This window comes from Girardinichthys multiradiatus, chromosome 15 (genome assembly GCF_021462225.1).
Source record: "Girardinichthys multiradiatus isolate DD_20200921_A chromosome 15, DD_fGirMul_XY1, whole genome shotgun sequence".
NCBI classification, from domain to species: Eukaryota; Metazoa; Chordata; class Actinopteri; order Cyprinodontiformes; family Goodeidae; genus Girardinichthys; species Girardinichthys multiradiatus.
In genome coordinates, this window is record NC_061808.1 from 38,498,514 (window position 1) to 38,513,621 (window position 15,108).

The 15,108-nt window shown below is 43.9% G+C and overlaps 1 protein-coding gene across 1 annotated transcript in view; it reads left to right on the forward strand.

The window, feature by feature from the left end:
- mdn1 (midasin AAA ATPase 1) overlaps positions 1-15,108 on the forward strand; it is a 96,477-nt gene that overhangs the window by 39,295 nt on the left and 42,074 nt on the right. Inside the window, exons 53-62 of the mRNA XM_047388658.1 lie at positions 23-156; positions 869-1,035; positions 1,287-1,407; positions 1,516-1,729; positions 1,902-2,142; positions 2,229-2,361; positions 8,785-8,949; positions 9,033-9,247; positions 9,321-9,708; positions 9,967-10,079. Coding sequence (XP_047244614.1) covers positions 23-156; positions 869-1,035; positions 1,287-1,407; positions 1,516-1,729; positions 1,902-2,142; positions 2,229-2,361; positions 8,785-8,949; positions 9,033-9,247; positions 9,321-9,708; positions 9,967-10,079 — 1,891 coding nt within the window. The remainder of the gene's footprint in view (positions 1-22; positions 157-868; positions 1,036-1,286; positions 1,408-1,515; positions 1,730-1,901; positions 2,143-2,228; positions 2,362-8,784; positions 8,950-9,032; positions 9,248-9,320; positions 9,709-9,966; positions 10,080-15,108) is intronic.

Genomic DNA, 15,108 nt, shown 5'->3' on the forward strand with positions numbered 1-15,108 from the left:
GTTAATTTTCTTCACCACTCAGGAACCATAGATATGAGTCAGCTGCCTCACCCCATGCTCATGCACCTGCGAGTATTCTTCGACCTGTGGGACACATACGTCCTGCAGGCTGTGCAGAGTGGACAGCCCCACATCTCTGATCACGTCATGTTTGAGGTCAGGAATTTTTCTTCACATCTACAGTGGGTTCATCTTAACCGTTGTGGAGACTGCCAATACCTCTGAAACATTGCCATCTTGGTGCTCCTCAACCCTGGTAATGAGGTCATTTCAAAATAACTCAATAGTTTTCTGATCTGGTCATCCCTTGGTTCAGATTAATGCCTGCAGTGAACAGTGAAGTGAAATATTGTTGTGAAGAAGTTTGGTTTAAAATGTGACACACCAATAACATCACTGAACACGTTTGGTGCAAGTCATTCAGCTATTGCATCATGCAGTGAACTACTTCAAGTAGCTTTCAATTTTTAGCTGGTTTTAGTACTTTGTTATTAACACTGAATAATAGGATGTCTTGTTCTCCATCTGAGGTTGGTTTCATGTAAATTCAAGAGCTGTCAAGGAGCCTAAAATAATTTGCATAACATCATACAAGATGTACGTTCATTATACCATCCTTACTTAATGACTACAATGTCTAGCGGGTAAATAAAATCTAGATGTCAGTTTTTATTTGGATCAAACCTCTTTAACTAACAGAATAAATTGAAGAAATAGCTTGAAATGAAGCAGAAATGTTACAGACTCACTATAAGCCGTCAGTTACCTCCTGTTTTTGGGTTTAGATACAGCTCTCATAGGGTTGCAGTCCTCATGTGAAAGTTATCTTGAAACCTGGTGTTTTTACTCCTGCTTTCTTGGTGATTAGATCCTGCAGCTGCTCCAGTGGCGCGATCATTTCTGGGACGTGTGCATCATGCTTCCAGCTGACTCTCAGGGCATCTCTGTGCTGTCTCTGCACTGGCAGTGGGTGCAGAAGCACCTCGTCCTCCGCCTTCCGCAGCTGCTGATGGGAGATACAGGCACAACTTTGGAGTAAATGTTTTTCTTTTCCACTTTTCATTTTCTGACATTTGCAGGAGGACCATATATAATTCTCCCATGTTTTGTCTGTAAACTTATCTTTTAAAACATATAGCTATTTAATTTACAGATTTTTTCTCTTCTCTTTCTTATGAAGAGGTTGTTGCATGTACTGTATAAACTAATTGCAGAACGGCTATTCCTAAATCTTGACGACTGTATTTTTGTGTGTTTTAACTGCGGATCTTTATTAAACTCTGCAGAGGTCAGCAGGACTTGCAGGCTGTGTCAGCAGCCATTCAAAACGTTTTATCCACTCCGGGGTCTGTGGCTGGTGCTCTGAAAGGCATCCAGAGATCTCTGGGAAAAGCCCTTCCTTTCAAGGTGTGGTGAAACTACTAAAATTGTCTCATTTGCCCTTTGCTAATATTAATACATGGTTGCATGAAGCTGAACATTGCTGTATGAATTCATATTCATCCTCTTTTCCAGCTGGAGTCAGTGGCTGAGTGTGCTTCTCGCCTCGGGTTCCTCAGTAAAGCTCTGGATGTGAACAAACTGAAGCTGGATGGGCCTTTTAGTTGCTGGGAGCTAGAGCTGGTCCGACTTCAGGGCGCTGGACTCTGGCTGGACATCAAAGAAAGCCTCCTTGAAGCATCTGGTCTGGTTCTGTCGGCAAACAACCAACTCAATCCACATGAGTCAGGTAAACAATGTGTGTGTGTGTTTATATGTATGTTTGTAGGTAGGTAGGTTTTTCCTAAAGTGACCAAAACTTTAAAGTGCTTTTTTATTCTATTGAAATTATCTATAATTGTTATTAATTGCACCTTAGAGTGATCTGTAACACAAAGCTATACCCAATGTCCCCCTATTAGGTATACTGGAAAAGCTGGTACTAAGCGTGGAGCAACTTGAGTGTTGCATGTCCTCCAAAGGGCTGTCAGGGGTCAGACCCATGTCTGATGGAGAAGAACAAGACAGTGGAGTCCACATGAGCAGAGTGGAGCTGCTTCAGCTCAGGGGCAAGACTCAACTCTGGCCTCTGATGGAGGGACTCTCAGTTCTCAATCAGCTGCGACTCAGCACAGATCTGCTGCACCTGGCTCTGTCTCCAGGGTAACCTTGTGTTTTTCCAGTGCTAATATAAAAACCAGAATGTGACATTGTTGGAAACACCTGTGATTTCTGTTGTTGATTCCTAGTGACCATAATGCTGAAGACTGCTTACGCCGAGAGATCTCCAGACATCTTCGTTTCTGCCTACAGTCAACGCCCATGAACGTGGGACAGCTGCAGTGTTTGTGGTTCCTGCTGAGCAGTGATGGGGTCAGTGGGGTGAGCGCTACATTTCATTCCGATCCAGGATCACAGTGGATCATCTAATTTCTGTTCCAACTGTCTTTTTTTTTTTTTTTAAGATATTTTTTCGGCATTAGAGGCCTTTATTTTTCAATTTCTGACAGTAGGCAGAGAGGAGAGAGGGGGAGACATTTGGCAAAGGTCGCGGGGTCTGGGACTCGAACCCAGGACAGCCGAATCGAGGACTCAAGCCTTTGGACACACCTTCTCATTCAAAGAGTTTTCTTTATTTTCATGACTATGAATATTGTAGCTTCACACTGAAGGCATCAAAACTATGAATTAACACATCTGGAATTATATACTGAACAAAAAAGTGTGAAACAACTGAAATGAAAATACAGGGGTTGGACAATGAAACTGAAACACCTGGTTTTAGACCACAATAATTTATTAGTATGGTGTAGGGCCTCCTTTTACGGCCAATACAGCGTCAATCCGTCTTGGGAATGACATATACAAGTCCTGCACAGTGGTCAGAGGGATTTTAAGCCATTCTTCTTGCAGGATAGTGGCCAGGTCACTACGTGATACTGGTGGAGGAAAATGTTTCCTGACTCGCTCCTCCAAAACACCCCAAAGTGGCTCAATAATATTTAGATCTGGTGACTGTGCAGGCCATGAGAGATGTTCAACTTCACTTTCATGTTCATCAAACCAATCTTTCACCAGTCTTGCTGTGTGTATTGGTGCATTGTCATCCTGATACATGGCACCGCCTTCAGGATACAATGTTTGAACCATTGAATGCACATGGTCCTCAAGAATGGTTCGGTAGTCCTTGGCAGTGACGCGCCCATCCAGCACATGTATTGGGCCAATCGAATGCCATGATATGGCAGCCCAGACCATCACTGATCCACCCCCATGCTTCACTCTGGGCATGCAACAGTCTGGGTGGTACGTTTCTTTGGGGCTTCTCCACACTGTAACTCTCCCGGATGTGGGGAAAACAGTAAAGGTGGACTCATCAGAGAACAATACATGTTTCACATTGTCCACAGCCCAAGATTTGCGCTCCTTGCACCATTGAAACCGATGTTTGGCATTGGCATGAGTGACCAAAGGTTTGGCTATAGCAGCCCGGCCATGTATGTTGACCTTGTGGAGATCCTGATGGACAGTTCTGGTGGACACAGGAGAGTTGAGGTGCACATTTAATTCTGCCGTGATGTGGGCAGCCATGGTTTTATGTTTTTTGGATACAATCCGGGTTAGCACCCGAACATCCCTTTCAGACAGCTTCCCCTTGCGTCCACAGTTAATCCTGTTAGATGTGGTTCGTCCTTCTTGGTGGTATGCTGACATTACCCTGGATACCGTGGCTCTTGATACATCACAAAGACTTGCTGTCTTGGTCACAGATGCGCCAGCAAGACATGCACCAACAATTTGTCCTCTTTTGAACTCTGGTATGTCACCCATAATGTTGTGTGCATTTCAATATTTTGAGCAAAACTGTGCTCTTACCCTGCTAATTGAACCTTCACACTCTGCTCTTACTGGTGCAATGTGCAATCAATGAAGACTGGCTACCAGGCTGGTCCGATTTAGCCATGAAACCTCCCACACTAAAATGACAGGTGTTTCAGTTTCAGTGTCCAACCCCTGTATGTCTTATATTCTAGGTTCTTCAAAGTAGCCACCTTTTGCTTTGATAACTGCTACGTGAACTCTTGTCATTCTGTTGAAGAGCTTCAAGAGGTAGTCACCTGAAATGGTATTCCAACAGTCTTGAAGGAGTTCCCAGAGATGCTTAGCACTTATTGGCCCTTTTGCCTTCACTCTGCGGTCCAGCTCAACCCAAACCATCTCGATTGGGTTCAGGTCCGGTGACTGTGGAGGCCAGGTCATCTGGCGCAGCACCCCATCACTCGCCTTTTTGGTCAAATAACCCTTAAACAGCCTGGAGGTGTGTTAGGGGTCATTGTCCTGTTGAAAAATAAATGATGGTCCAACTAAACGCAAACCGGATGGAATAGCATGCCGCTGCAAGAAGCTGTGGTTGCCATGCTGGTTCAGTATGCCTTCAATTTTGGATAAATCCCCAACAGTGTCACCAGCAAAGCACCCCCACACCATCACACCTCCTCCTCCATGCTTCATGGTGGGAACCAGGGATGCAGAGTCCATCCGTTTACCTCTTCTGCGCCGCACAAAGACACGGTGGTTGGAACCAAAGATCTCAAACTTGGACTCATCAGACCAAAGCACAGATTTCCACTGGTCTAATGTCCATTCCTTGTGTTCTTTAACCCAAACAAGCCTCTTCTGCTTGTTGCCTGTCCTCACCAGTGGTTTCCTAGCAGCTATTTTACCATGAAGGCCTGATTCACACAGTCTCATCTTAACAGTTGTTCTAGAGATGTGTCTGCTGCTAGAACTCTGTGTGGCATTGACCTGTTCTCTAATCTGAGCTGCTGTTAACCTGCGATTTCTGAGGCTGGTGACTCGGATGAACTTATCGTCCGCAGCAGAAGTGACTTTTGGTCTTCCTTTCCTGGGGCGGTCCTCATATGAGCCAGTTTCTTTGTAGCGCTTGATGGTTTTTGCGACTGCACTCGGGGACACTTTCAAAGTTTTCCCAATTGTTCGGACTGACTGACCTTCATTTCTTAAATTAATGATGGCCACTCCTTTTTCTTTACTTAGCTGCTTTTTTCTTGCCATAATACAAATTCTAACAGTCTATTCAGTAGGACTATCAGCTGTGTACTGTATCCACCTCCTGCACAACACAACTGATGGTCCCAACCCCATTTATAAGGCTTGAAATCCCACTTATTAAACCTGACAGGGCACACCGGTGAAGTGAAAACCATTTCAGGTGGTAGCTTGAAGCTCATCAACAGAATGCCAAGAGTGCGCGTAGGAGTAATCAAAGCAAAAGGTGGCTACTTTGAAGAACCTAGAATATAAGACCTATTTTCAGTTGTTTCACACTTTCTTTTTCAGTATATAATTCCACATGTGTTAATTCATAGTTTTGATGCAATCAGTGTGAAACTACAAAATTCATAGTCATGAAAATAAAGACAACTCTTTGAATGAGAAGGTGTGTCCAAATGTTTGGTCTGTACTGTATATATACTCTATATACTGCCCCCAACTGTGTTTTCAGTCTGGAAGAAGGACAGAACTTCGGGGTTTTAGACTGGACCTGTAGTTCTTGAACTGGATCCAGTTTAGTACCAAAGAAATTTAAGAATGTGTTTTTTTAAATTTTTACTTAACAGAGGCATTGAAGAGCATAAACTGGGATTTAAAAAATCTGTACTTTTAAGTAATCTTGTCCAGATTGTTTTTCGCACAATGTATTTTAAAAGATTGAGCTGATCTTAGATTACTTAGATGCATGAAAGCTTAGAAAAGCCCTTTACAACACTGGTAAATCAGAATGTTACAAAAACTGTAATAAAGCTCTTGGGATATGAGTTTGGAAAGCAAAAACATTTTGAAATAGAAAATTTGTGGGAATCTTAAAGGAAGATGACAGGATGATGATTGACCAAAGCTTTTTGGGGATAAGACTGTCCAGTTTATTCTGAGAAGAAGATCCACTAAAGCTCAAAGTTTGTTTGTTCAGAAGGAAAGAAGATGAGTCTGCTGTAGCGGTGCTGTATGAAACATTCCACTGGACGTTCACAGAACATCTCGTTCAGCACAGATCCTCCTGGTGGGAAAAGTATTTCTTGATTGTAATGGCCTTTTTTAGGACTTATTCCACTCTTTACCAATATTATTCAACTCTAAAGAAGTTTGAAGTGGCCACTTGGCTTTCAGATTCTCCAGGTCTCAGGTTAGTAAATGATCTGTGAGATGTTAAAACACATTAGTTCTTCCTCAGTTTAAAGAATCAGCTCTATCAGACAGGAAGAATTCGATCGGTCCAAGCTTGTATGATCCATTATCCAATAAGAACCTTTATTACAACAGTGACATAACTTGGGTTTGGAGATCTCGTCTGAGGGTTTATCATTGTCACACTAAACCAGAATTCTTATCACAATGCATATAACTACTGTTCCTTGGAGGAGAGTATTGGTACAGCACATCAGGTATGGAATATCACACCACCGCAGGGCCTGACTGAAGACATCTCTTCTCACGCCTTTAGGCAAATGATGTATGATGACAAGTGGATGACCCCTTCTATGCTAAAATACACCTTTCAACACAGTTACTCTGGAGCATTAGCACTCCAGACACTGGAGTTGTCTTTTGCTGGAGAGGTGCAGCCTCATTTGACTGTTTTGATTTAGATTTTTTGCAAAGAAATTGCACTCTTCAACGAAACATTTGAAACAGATCACACAACCATTCTGAACATTCTTTGTGGTTTCCTGAGCAGCATTTAACACACTGAAACCTGGGGCTGAAAGTGCAACCAGTGTGTGCATTGGCAATTTGTGCTTGGATTCATTCAGGTCTCTCTGTTTTAAAGCCTCTCTTTTATCAGTCCCATTGCTAGGAGGACTGAACTTTCTTCCTCTGAGATGTCAAATACATTTGGAAGGAGGAGGGCCTTTGCTCCGAGCTGAATGGTGGGAAGCATGCTTCTAAATTGGCAACTGTGCTCCCTTTGGGGGTGGTGGTGGTGTGGTCATCGGCTTGCGTGCGCTAACGTTGGGTCTGGAATTCACGTCACGTCTGGAAATTATGCAGCAACATTCTTCAGTTTGCTCTATCCTGTGTTCAAACTTTGCTTGAATGGCATATAGGGATTGTCCAAAATGCACTTCAGTGGACACCGGTTCGTCCAAATAGAAGGTCCTGCTCCTATCTGGGACATGATAAATTTTTAGCCATAGATGTCTCTGCACAACCACAGTCAAAGCCATTCCTCTCCTAAGTGAGAGCGCTGCACAGCGGGATGTGCAGAGGATATAATCTGCAGTGATCCTGATCTCATTTAAGAGAGGGACCAGAGGGCTCTCTGATGGTATCTGAACTTGGAGAGGCACATAGCTTGATAGGTTCGCAGCATGGTAGCCAAATATGAACACTGGTTGCTTGAGAGCAATAGGTTTTCTCCAGCTGGAATGTGGAAAATCTGCACTGTTTAGATGAAAGGGGTCGTAGGGCCACTCACGCCATGATTGTATGATGGCACCAGGTAAGCTGCCAGGGACAGCTCCATGAGCAGAAGATTGACTAATCCAACTTTGCCGGCCCCTTCCAGACCCACATCTTTTCGTAGCAAGGCACTGTAACACACATGGACAGTGGTTTGTTCCAGGACATCACCCCCTTGACGAAATCAGGGAACATAGGCTGGCGGTTTTTAACCGTGGGTGGAAGAAAAAACCCAGTGAACCTCAGCACAATCTGAGCAGGAGGCATAGTGGGCCACTCGACTTCCAACTTTTCAGCTACTCGCTGGTGTTTATGGTCTGTCAAAGATGGTTCATTGCAACAGTAGCAGGTTCAAATTTGGCCAATTTGCATTAGGATAAATAAATAGAGTAGAGTTTAATAAATAAAAAAATGTAAGGTTAAAAACAGGCATGCATATAGAGTGACATAGGAGAGATTGCAGCTACTAGACAGTAGGCACCTCTGATTGTCCTTGGGCAGACCATTACTTTATGGCACAACACCAGCAAACGAGGGGAATGAAGGTTTCTCCTGGCCCACTGGAAAAGCAGCAGCCGTACACTGACCCACTGAAATGTTGTCGTCATCCTCCTCATATGGAGCATGACCTTCTATGCCGATGTCCAGCACATCATCATCGTTACCATGAGGTTCTAGGTGATACTGAGAAGGAGCAGCATTCTGCTCCATCTTGGCTAACCTGTCCACAAATTTCTATATGGTCTGCCCAGCTGGAAGCGGGGACTTCAACTGAAAAGCCATCCTTGTCGGACTTGGAGAGCTGGGGGTCTTGTTGTGACACTGCAGCCCTTCCCAGCATTTTCTGCAATTTGACCCACCGTTCAAACTGTGACCACCGAAGCTGGCAACAAAATGCACATGGGTTCAGCTCCGTCAATGCTTTTCTGGCATGGAAAGTTCCAAGGTAGATGGGACATGATTTGTGGTGGTCTTTATCATTAAGCGTGAATCTGCACATCTAAGGACAGGGGTGAACAGACTTCCGCTTCACTATGTTGTGCTTGTTGCTCATCCCAAACTACAAAGCCAAAGTTGGGGGGAAAAAAGCAAAAAAACAGAACTAGTGCTTAGCTCAACTACAGCATAATTACCTCTTTGTAAAGTTTTTTTAGTTTCCTCAAACCCCAACAGTGAAAAACATGTTTGTCCTTATTTTCTTTGTAATCTCTTGTTGCAGAAAATATAAAACGATCTAAGTTTTAGATAAGTTCCATGTAGTCGTCTAAATGGTTGTTCCTACACTAATCAGAGAATTATTTAATCCCTGGTACTTGTCTGTAGCTGCCTGAGAAGCTGTCCTTGGTGTGGTGTGAACTGCTCTCGGAGGCCCTGACTGCCCTTTGGACCTGCAGTGTGACCTCAGATCCTAACCGTTGGCTCAGATGGGACCCTGTGAGTCCAGAGACCCCGCTGGGTTTAAAGCTGCATCCTGGAGCAGAAAACACGGTTCTGTCAATCTCACCAAAATTGCTGACTTGGTAAATCAGATTTCCAGCTGGTTGTTGAAATGTGGGTGATTTGGCTTTCAGGGCCCTGCTTTGCTGAGTAAAGCAGTGTGGTCCCACTGCATGCTGGGAGTGCTGAACAGTAGTGTGACCACTGATCGATGGGAACCTCAGACGGAGGCCCTCCTCTCCTTATCTCATGTCAGCCTTGGGGAGTGGAAGGAGAGGATCCATCAGCTGGAGGTTGTTTCTTCTGTGCTGTGGGAGAACATGGCCTTCCCTGCAATAGTGGATTTCAGGTATAGCACAACATTTAAAGGTCCTCATCTGGAATTTTATTTCCTGACTCTGACGGTAACCGTGTCTTCTCAGGGGCACCAATCTTAGGCTGCAGGGTGCGGTTCTGCGTCGGCAGCTTCAGAGCATGGGCGACCTGCTGCCTCCCAACCTGCAGGAGGGCTACATGGAGAGCTGTGAGAGCCTGGTGGAAGACTCAGACCCTCTCATTGCTGCTCAGGAGATCCAGACAGTCCTGAGGAACTTCATGCCTCCAAACCTGCTGCCTGAAGGCATAATGGGAGCCTGCACAGCCTGTCTCCAGCAGTTTGTCCAGAGCAAAGTTCAAGGTGGAAACTCGCCGGCCCAATGTGGAGTTTTCTGGGTCAATATGGGCCTCCTGCAGGTCCGAGTGTGGACACCACACACCATTTTTGACCCAGCTGTGAAGAGGGCCTATAAACTTAACTATGCTCAGCAGGAGGTTTGTCTAAAAGCCAAAGATATTTTTGTGATATTTTCTTCTGTGTACAACATATCAATTTAACAATGTGGTTCTTTGTTCTGACCGCCTCCTCAGGGTTCAGTCTATTCACAAACAAAACAAAACAAAAAAAAACAGTCCTGTGGAAACTGCAGTGAAAATGTGTGAAAAAGTAGTGATTTTTAAGTGATAGGTAAAGAAAGTGAATAATGTCTCATCACAACTTAAGTCAAGCATTTTCCTTGTGGCCTGTTCCAGCTGGGTCTGCTGCAGGATGAATGGAAAGCTCGCAGCTTGTTGTCTGAGCTAAAGACTGGACAGGAGCTGAAGGAAAGCAGCACCACTGATGGCTTCCAGCATCCTCGAATCAGGTCAGAATAAGATATGAAACACTTAACTTTGGGGGATTCTCTTTCTGCTTGGCGTCACTGCTATGGTGGAGGAAAATAGAGATCAGCTAATGGAGAAAGATCAGGTTCAGGAGGAGCAATAATTTTTCTCCAGACCACAGAAAACCGAACCGGTTCCTGTAAACTGTATTAGAGGAGCTGAAGTATTTCAGGATTTTGTTGATTATTGTGTGTCATATTAATTGGCAGATTGACAAATGCATTGAGACAGTCAGCTTTGATTGGGACACTTTACCAGGGTGTCCTGGTAAAAGGAAACCTTAGACCAAAGATGACCGAGTCTGTTTACCAGTGGATCAAATGCTCCTAAACCATGGCAAGTGCCGGCAAGAGTAATTTCACAGGTTACTGCACGCCCTCCTGAACAGAACCCAATGAAACCACTGTTACATATAGGTTTGGTTCAACATCAGAAAGTAAAACATGTTAAGCACTAGATTTCCCCTCACCTATATAAAAAGCTAACAACTCTTACTAAACAAACTGCTCAGAAAAACAAACTGCCTTTGTGATCTGACCATGTAGAAATTGACAGGATTCCTCCTTTGGTAATTTTACTTTAACATCCAGAACAGTTCAGCGGTGTCCTGCCAGTTAGAGCTTACCTGTGTTGTGTCCTACACACACCCAACAAAAGGTTGAATCTTGTCTGGTCCAAAATGAATCAAAATGAGAAACAAAACCAATTCCAGTAGCATCAGTTAAATCCTTCAACCACAGGTGAAACTGAAAAGACGACTAAAGCTTTTTATTCATGGAGGGAATGGGACCAGACAGGACACACTGTTTCATCTGCAGCCACTCTATTGCTGTGGCCAAAGATTCAAGCTCATAATGTAGTTCTATTTCATCCTTGCTGACCGCCAGAGGGCGGTGCTAAAAGCACTGAATGTTCCCTTCGTGCATGTGCACTTCGAGTAATTATACCAACAGAGTCACACCCGTGACACACCGTATGACCACAGAGGCTATATATGCCTACGTCATCTGAGGCTCTGTTCCTACAGAATCTTCTCACAGAAGCAAGGATTCTGAGTGACAGAGAATCGCTGGCAGTCATCCGGGATTCATAGAACCATAGTTACATACGTAACCTTCGTTTTAAAGAGTGTCTGGACAGTCTGAATGGTTACATTGTGTACAGTGGGGTGGATATCAGGAATCGATTCATTGAAGTCAGTTGTTTTTCCTCTCTAGATGCTCAGACTCCACATATTTATAAAATTAGAGTTTAGAGTTTTCATTTCCAGAGCAAAGAGCTAATCCTCAAACTTGCACGGGAGGCGGGTCACCTCACCTACCATGCGGCAGAGATCCACATCTTCCCGGACTACAGTCCTGAGGTCTCCAAAAAGAGGGCACCGTTCTCCGAGGTCAAATCCTAGTTTAAGAGCGCCGGCTTCCCGTACAGGATGTTCTTCCCTGCCGGGCTCCAGATCACAGCCCAAGCCAGGCAAAGGTTGGCCTTCCTTACCCCTGAAGATGCAAAATCCTTTTTGGCGGACATAAACTTTTGCCTTCGTCCTTTCTCGTCCTCTTCCTCTCCTGCCGCCTTGATGTGACTCTCGTGACTGAATCCCGGTGAGCCATGACCCGCCTCGGGCTTCTCTTTGCCTTAGAATGGCTTGCCCCATATTCATTACATAAATAGCTATTAGCTGGCCGTTTTGGTGCTTTTCTCTAAGTACCTGATTTGATATGTTTGTGTTCTTGCTTGTTCGGCTTTACTTTGTTCGAATTTTGCTCCTCTCAAAAGCCCTAATGGCTTCAATGGGACTATAGGTATATTTCTGCATTTCATAATTTTATATGCTGTATCTGATTACTATTTAAGTCATACACACTTAAATTTATAACAGAGTTCAGAAGAATTGGGTCTTTCTGTAGGATTTAGGTTTAATGCTTTCAGGGTCTTTTTTTTTTTTTTTTTTTAGTATCATTCCACATTTATTTACCTTTTCAGATCACCAGACGCTTTCCTTCAGGAAACTCACCTGAATCAGGGCCAGACCAGGCTACTCAAGAGGGGTTGGGTGGGTTGCTTCTTCCATTCCAAATTTAGGGCAAAAGCTAGAGGTGCAGCGATCCTGATAGACAGGGACATTCCCTTCCAGTTGGAGGAAGAGATCTCTGACCTAGCAGGGCATTATATTATTATATGTGGCTATTTATCCACAGTCTGTGGATTGTTGTGGAATAGAGAGGTGGGGCCTACATCAGAATTTTCTCTGTATGCAGATGATCTTCTGCTTTATGGATCCGACCCTCTTTCCTCCATTCCTCACATTGATTGTTTAGATCAGTTTGGAGGGATTTCAGGTTATAAAGTCAATATTGGCAAAAGCATAATATTGCCGTTGAGACAAGACAATCTTACATTTCCTCAAAATCTGTTTTCATTCGAAATAGCCAAAACCTCCTTTAAATATCTTGGGTTGGAGATGACACACAGCTTACAATCGCTCTTTACAAAAAATTATGGAGTTATGCTGGAAAAGAGTAGACAAGATCTGGATAGGTGTTTTTATCTGTGGCAGGCAGCGTGAGTCTGGTTAAAATGAATGTGTTGCCCAAGTTCCTATACCTTTTCCAAAACATTCCTATCTTTAAGAAATCCTTCAAACAGCTTGATAAACTTGTAACTTCTTTCATCTGGAAAGGCGGCTCTCATAAAATAAACAAAGCTGCTCTTCAAAGGAAAAAAAACATGGCCAGACTTCCCAGGCTCCCCAGCTTTCTTTATTAGGCCCGAGCAGCGAAGTTTAATATTATTCATCCGTCAAATGAATTGCCTTTTTTGAGGGTTTAACATATTCAAAAAGTCAGCAAAATGTGCACACGCATCAGTCCTGGTGTAAAATTACGTATTTTGGGGTTTTTGCCAAAGACGCAATAAAAATGGCTCAAACTTTTCCCACAAACTTTTCAAAACAGCTTCCGCATTGACCTTACTTTGTCGTAGACTTATGAAATTTGGTACACTTATAGAACTCCCCGACACCTACCTAAAACTCTTTTGCACCCACATCCTACAACAAACAGGAAGTTGGCTATCTTGGATTGAAGTTTTGATTTTGATCCCATTTTTGCTGTGTATAGCCTTTGTATTTGATCGAATTCCTCCTACAGATTTTGATCGAACAGCTTGAAATTTGGTCGCTTTGCTCAGAAGGAATGGGGGATCTAAAGTTTTCAAAATTGTTGTAGCTCCTACAAGGAAAGTCACAGAGACACTAAACCTTCTGGTATTGATCCAGATCTGGCCCCAAGCAATATTCAATAGTCAAATCCTGACATTGTCTGAATCCCGCCCCCTGAGAGCAGGAAGTGTCATGTTTTACTGTGGAAGATCCGTATTTGATCCCCCCGTCACCTAATCAACATGAAACTGTCCCCAGTGACATAACAAAATGGTCTGAGTTGGTTTCCAGTACTAAGAGGATTGGCTGGAGGTTGTGGCTGCCTGATGAAGTCCAGCGTCACGCCATGGCCTTTTGCTTTTTTTCCTCTGATTTCCACATTTTTCATCCGACCATAGGATTGATATTAGTCCAACCCCCCTAAAGATATCCAGTGAAATAATTAGTGGGCGTGACCTAATTGCTCCACAGCGCCCTGTAGAAACACTAATACAACCAGCCCCAATGCATGCTTTGTCCTAGGTTTATGAAATTTGGTACACGTATGTAACTTCTCAGGACCTACAAAAAAGTCTTCTGGACCCATTGTCCAAACCCCACAGGAAGTCGGCCATTTTGGATCAAACCCGCCATTTTCTCTTGTCTACACACGTCGAGTCTGAGGGAACTCCTCCTACAGCTTACGACTTAGAGACTTCAAAATCAATGACTGTAGTCTTAAAGCATTGGGGATCAAAGGTTATCAAAAGGCTTTTGCTACATGAAAGTATGTGGGTGTGGCCAAGCCTCAAAATCTCACTTCTCGCCATTAAAAACGAATCTGTTACAGTACCAACAAGGAAAGTCATAGAGACATGAAACCGTCTGGTATTGATCCATATGAGGCCCTGAACAATATTCAATGGTCAAATGCTGACATCATCGAAGCCCCGCCCCCCTGAGAACAGGAAGTGTAATGCTTCTCTTAGTGTGGTCCATATTTGAGTAGCTTCACCTAATCAACAAAAAACTGTCCCCAGTCACAGATAATATGATGGTCTAAGATAGTCTCCAGTACTGACTAGTTTGGAGGGAGGATGTGGCCGTGGCGGCGTGGCGAAGTCTGAGGCCACGCCATGGCCTTACATTTGGCTCTAAATTACACATGCATGATCCGATTTACTCCAAACTGAATATGGTTGATCTTTGTCAACCTCCAAACAGCTCTATTGGATTACATTGAAATTTGGATTAACGGCACCCACAGGACACTTTCAGTGCTCTATCTCCGTCATACATCTTTGGATCCACCTCAAATTTGGTATGCATCATTGTGGACAAATGGTGAACATGTTGGTGCAGTCAATTGATGACACTTTAGCTCCACCCACTAACAAAGAAGTGAGTGCAGCTTTCATCAGGAAGGTCAGATTACGGCCAAGATTTGAATGCTTCTCGCCAGAGCAGAGCTTGGCTTGACCGAAGATTGTATGAAAGCCTGCTCACACTGCCGCCTAGTGGTGACGCCCGGAACTGAGCGCTGGGATTATCGGTGGCGTGGAGTAGGTGATGCCAGGCTCTTGCGGTCGCTACATAGGCCGAGCGGCGCTGAGCTGCAAAGGCCGCTCATTGCAATACTTGCAGCTCTAATTACTATTGGGCTTATAACATACAAAAAAATACTCCATTGGGTCCATTTTGAGGAAATACATCAGCTGGTCTAGTGGGTACCAATGGAGTATGCCCTTAGCCATGCTCACCTGGGGTCTCTGGTCTGTGCTAAAGCTCCTCTGGCTAAACAGCCATTGGATCCAATAGTGGGTGAAACTATTAAAATTTGGGAGCAATTTAGAAAGCACTTCTGATTAAAC